We start from the raw sequence: 5,788 nt of genomic DNA, 5'->3' as shown, positions 1-5,788 counted from the left end.
GAGGCATCCATAAGGAGTCACAGAAAGAACTAAACTCTCCACTGACATTTAGTACCAGCTGAAACATACCATGTCGCTTCAGATGAACATGAAAAACTTCAATGGCAGCTTGGGAAATAGCTAATAGGTATCTTTGAAATCTGATATTTTGAAACAAATCAAAACTATATTTAACATATTTGATAATTTTGCTGGTTAGGCAAATTTTTCCATTTATTAGACTCTTTCAATAAATACATAAAAGATCTTTTATAAAGTCATAAAAGACATTCATAAAATTAAAATTTTATGAACAAAGTTATTCAACCCAATATAATTTAGATAGCAAAAGTTAATATACAAAGTATTCACCAGAAGCATCAAATAAACCACGACAGATCCATTAGGTGGTCTGTAACATTACTAGTTTTCTTTTAAATTCAGAGAATGATTGTTATAATGAGTAAAAGAAAAAGCAGTATACAAAAATTTGCACAGAAAAAAAGCCAGAAAGAAATTCACAGCTTACAAGAGTTACCTTTGAGAGATGAATGCGTAGATGAGTAATTTTTCTTCTGTACACATTTTTTTTTCCCAATTTCCTATACTGAGCACATATTTTTATTTTTATTTTTTTAAAAAGAAGGTACACACTTACCCTGATGAACTTGTTCCGGAAATTTCACTAGGAGAAGAATGACTCAGTGGTGATGTGGAAGGTCTGAAGCTCTCCTGCTCATCCTCTGAGCCACGTCCATCATGCTCAGGAGAGATACTTTTCAAATCTATCAGAAAGGGGTATTTTCCAGTGAGAAGAGAAAATAAATTTTGTAATTTTATGAATGTGACCAACAACTCAGACACTTACCACTATTTTTAGGTGAGACTATGCAATGGTTTTTAAAAGTCACATGCTTCTCACTGTTGCTTATTTCACTGACACACTCATTTTGCCTCTGATTTTCTCTACTATCTCGTATTTCTTCACACTCTTTTAACAGACAAACGGATGTTATTCTGGAGTTCCTCACTGATGAATAACTATCAGATGGAGTGGAAACTGAGGTAGTTTTTTCATTGTTACCAACATCTTGTAATTTGTTGTCAATGGAACATGTCTTCCCATCAACTACTGCACTGCTATTCTCTCTCATATTGGTAACTGAATTTGAAGAGTTTACGGTTCTAGATGACTCTTGACTCTCACTCTCTCCATTTTCAACATAAACAATAGCTGCTGTGTTTTCTTCTGGTTCCCTCACACTTACACTAGTAGCACTTAAGTCCACGGTATGAATGTCTTGAGTAATTTGTTCTCTGGGCAAAGATAAATCCCAAGTATCAGACATACCAGTCCTTGAAAAGTTTTCCAATGCACTTTCATATCTACTAACTTCGGTTTTTTTAAGGTATTTCTCCATATCAAATGCATTGGATCCATTACTTTTTTCTAAATCATTGGGTAAGAAATGACACACGTGAGAATAGTCCTTTTGTTTCTCATCTTCCTGAAAAGTCTTGTCTCTGGTTTTATTTGAAAGTGCCTTGATCATAGCAGCAAGTTGGGAAGGATCAGTATTAACTGATGCCTCTGCAATGGCTGACGCAATGGTGCTGATCCTAAGCACAGAATCACCACTATCTGGTAGCTTGTCTTTGTATCTTTGGGGTGTGTTGCTCATAAAGAAAGTGTCCTAGAAGTGAGAAAATTAAACATCAGATAAATTTACCCCAGTTTCATGAACATTCATTAGTCCCCCACTATCGTTGGGAGATGCGTTTCAAGACCTCCAAGTGGATACCTGAAACCTCAGATAGTACCAAATCCAACTGCCATAAATCAGAACATGTTTCTGTTCCTATCTTCCACCCACAAATGTAACGCCTTTTCCATCTTAACTAAGCACTTCTCACTCACTGTGGCTGGAACGTTTGAAGTCTGGAGTGCAAAGCATGAATCTCTCTATCCTTCTTTGTAATTTCACATAAAGAAGATCGTTCTTACCACAGGTCTCAGCAACTTCAGCATTTCTTTTTCTTTCCTTATTAAGTCGAGAACCTTCACCTTTTCACTTGAAGGAAGCACCTGATAGCTTCTCTTTGGTGTATCCAAACTGCAGGCAACACTACTCTTGCACTTTGGGGCCATTATGAAATAAGAGTGACTTTAACACAAGCACTGCAATATCACTAGAGTTGATCTGATCACCAAACACTACTAAGTGACTAACAGGCAACAAGTGAATACAGGTGGAGAAGCCGGACAACAGAAAGACTCACATCCTGCCACGACGGCGCAAGTTGGCAGGAAGATTTCATCATGCTGCTAAGAATGACATATAATTTAAAACTTATGAACTATTTCTGGACTTTTCCACTGAATATTTTTGCACCACAGTTGACCATGGGTAACTAAAACTGCAGAAGGCAAAACTGTGGAAAAGACGGGGCTATTGTATTAGTCTGATCTTTATAACCACGATGTAGGATTTAATGGCAACAAAAAAATTAAGGGCATACCAGTTAAATATCCTAATGAAAAAGATAGCTGCCATCAACTTTAATTATATAGTACCAGGTTATTTACCAAATTGATTATCCTTTGTTTTTTAAAAATCATCAGGAATGAAAGACATGGTAAAATTGAATCAGATAATAATTCAAAACCAAAAACTTAAGATATTGAGATTGAAAAGCCACTGAGTCATTGTGACTATAAGTATAATTCTTGGTAATTTCATTCAACTGTTAGAATTATTTATAAGCAAGATACAAATAGGAACCATGAGTAAAAAACTGAAATGGGCCCAACAGTTAAGAAACATAAACTATTTAACCACAACAACAACAAAAATACATGTTAAGACCTCTGCCTCCAGTAATAGCAGAGTAGGTAAAGCAAACCAACCTCCTGCTAAGAACAATTAGAACTGAATAGCATATGAAAAAGCTTATCTTTGAAAGGACTAGCAAGTTTAAAAAGCAGTGTAAATTTATAGGGCCAAAATCTAAGAGAAGAAAGCAACCCAGAGAGCTAAGCCCAACACGGGGGATGCTGTTCCCTAAGCGTATCTGCTGCTTCAAGAAAAGGCTAGGCAAAGTTGTTCTTGTGGGAATGCAGGTATAAAAAACTGAGTCTGAAATAATACCACACATCTACAGCCATCTGATCTTTGATAAACCTGAGAGAAACAAGAAATGGGGAAAGGATCCCCTATTTAATAAATGGTGCTGGGAAAATTGGCTAGCCATAAGTAGAAAGCTGAAACTGGATCCTTTCCTTACTCCTTATACAAAGATTAATTCAAGATGGATTAGAGACTTAAATGTTAGACCTAGTACCATAAAAACCCTAGAAGAAAACCTAGGTAGTACCATTCAGGACATAGGCATGGGCAAGGACTTCATGTCTAAAACACCAAAAGCAACGGCAGCAAAAGCCAAAATTGACAAATGGGATCTAATTAAACTAAAGAGCTTCTGCACAGCAAAAGAAACTACCATCAGAGTGAACAGGCAACCTACAGAATGGGAGAAAAATTTTGCAATCTACTCATCTGACAAAGGGCTAATATCCAGAACCTACAAAGAACTCAAACAAATTTACAAGAAAAAAACAAACAACCCCATCAAAAAGTGTGCAAAGGATATGAACAGACATTTCTCAAAAGAAGACATTCATACAGCCAACAGACACATGAAAAAATGCTCATCATCACTGGCCATCAGAGAAATGCAAATCAAAACCACAATGAGATACCATCTCACACCAGTTAGAATGGCAATCATAAAAAAGTCAGGAAACAACAGGTGCTGGAGAGGATGTGGAGAAATAGGAACACTTTTACACTGTTGGTGGGATTGTAAACTAGTTCAACCATTATGGAAAACAGTATGGCGATTCCTCAAGTATCTAGAACTAGATGTACCATACGACCCAGCCATCCCATTACTGGGTATATACCCAAAGGATTATAAATCATGCTGCTATAAAGACACATGCACACGTATGTTTATTGCGGCACTATTCACAATAGCAAAGACTTGGAATCAACCCAAATGTCCATCTGTGACAGACTGGATTAAGAAAATGTGGCACAAAAACACCATGGAATACTATGCAGCCATAAAAAAGGATGAGTTTGTGTCCTTTGTAGGGACATGGATGCAGCTGGAAACCATCATTCTTAGCAAACTATCACAAGAACAGAAAACCAAACACCGCATGTTCTCACTCATAGGTGGGAACTGAACAATGAGATCACTTGGACTCGGGAAGGGGAACATCACACACCGGGGCCTATTACAGGGAGGGGGGAGGGGGGAGGGATTGCATTGGGAGTTATACCTGATGTAAATGACGAGTTGATGGGTGCTGACGAGTTGATGGGTGCAGCACACCAACATGGCACAAGTATACATATGTAACAAACCTGCACGTTATGCACATGTACCCTAGAACTTAAAGTATAATAATAATTTTAAAAAAAGAAAAATAAATAAATAAATAAATAAATAAAAACTGAGTCTGCCAACGAATGACTGGCACCGGGGGATTAGGAGGCACGTGTGTGTACATGTTTGAGGGAGAGAAAGACACCACAGTAAAACATCCATGCTTTGGGATGAGACGACAAAGGGATACACTCCAGCCGTAAAGGTAAATCAGCATCTGACTGGTTCTCCTAAGGATGAGGTTCAGTTCCAATCAGCATGATTACAATAAATGCATGAAAGTGATCTGCAATTGCTAGTGCTCCTTGCTCCCTGTCAGAAGCAGACATAAATCTAGTCTGGAAGGTATCATCTCTCTTAGCCTCAAATTATTCAAAGATTTTTCCTCTAAACTGTAGGGTAAAACAAAAGCTACCCAAGCACATCACAGTAAGATGGATACAAACCAAAGAAAAAAATAACAAAAGACCAACAGCCAACTTTTAAAATGAAATGACATGAAAAAATACATTCGAAGTGCTAAAAGTTGCTCCTAACAATTCTATAGCAAGAAAAAATACACATCAAGAATAACAGGGAGATAAAGACATTTCAGAGAGAAAACAAACAAAATTCATTATCAGCAGTCCCTTACAAAAAAAAAAAAAGTAAGGATATTCTTTAAGAAGAAAACTAATCTGAGATGAAACACCAGAAGTGCTGGTTATTTATAAACCATCATCATATCTTATTGGGTTAAATATAGAAATAAAACATAATACAAGGAAAGCTTTTTAAGTATGGAATAAATTGAGTATTTTGTGATCCCTGGAATGCCAAGTTAGACATTTAAAAGAAAACAAAGAATTTTTACTAAACATCAGTAAGCCAAGAGACAGGTTATAATTATTTGGATAATCATTAAAATAATATAAATACATATAATTACCAAATCAACAGAGGAGAAAACTGGAATCATATAAAACTCTTACACGATCTCAAAGAATGCCAGAAGAAAAAGAACGAAGTCTAGGTGAAACAAATAAAAAGCAAATAAAGTGAGCAGATTCAAACCCCCATGTATTGGAAATTCCATTAAGTGTAAGTAGAAAGACTGTGATACAGTTTGGATGCCCCCCCAAATCTCATGTTGAGATGTAATCCCCAGTGTCGGAGGTGAGGCCAAGTGGGAGGTGTCCGGGTCACAGCGGTGGACCCCTCACGGCTTGGTGTTATCTTGCGGTAGCCAATGAGCTATCCTAAGACCTGCTTGTCTGAAGTGTGTGGCACCTTCCCCATCTCTGCTTTGGCCACATGACCTGCCTGCTCCCGCTTCGCCTTCTGCCATGATTGTAAAGCTTTCTGAGGCCTCCTC

General features: G+C 37.3%; 1 protein-coding gene across 1 annotated transcript in view; it reads right to left on the bottom strand.

The window, feature by feature from the left end:
• CEP192 (centrosomal protein 192kDa) overlaps positions 1-5,788 on the bottom strand; it is a 144,529-nt gene that overhangs the window by 67,221 nt on the left and 71,520 nt on the right. Inside the window, 2 exon segments of the mRNA XM_011936637.1 lie at positions 638-764; positions 848-1,673. Coding sequence (XP_011792027.1) covers positions 638-764; positions 848-1,673 — 953 coding nt within the window.

This window comes from Colobus angolensis, unplaced genomic scaffold, assembly GCF_000951035.1.
Source record: "Colobus angolensis palliatus isolate OR3802 unplaced genomic scaffold, Cang.pa_1.0 Scaffold155, whole genome shotgun sequence".
NCBI lineage: Eukaryota > Metazoa > Chordata > Mammalia > Primates > Cercopithecidae > Colobus > Colobus angolensis.
This window is presented reverse-complemented; position numbering and strand designations above follow the sequence as displayed.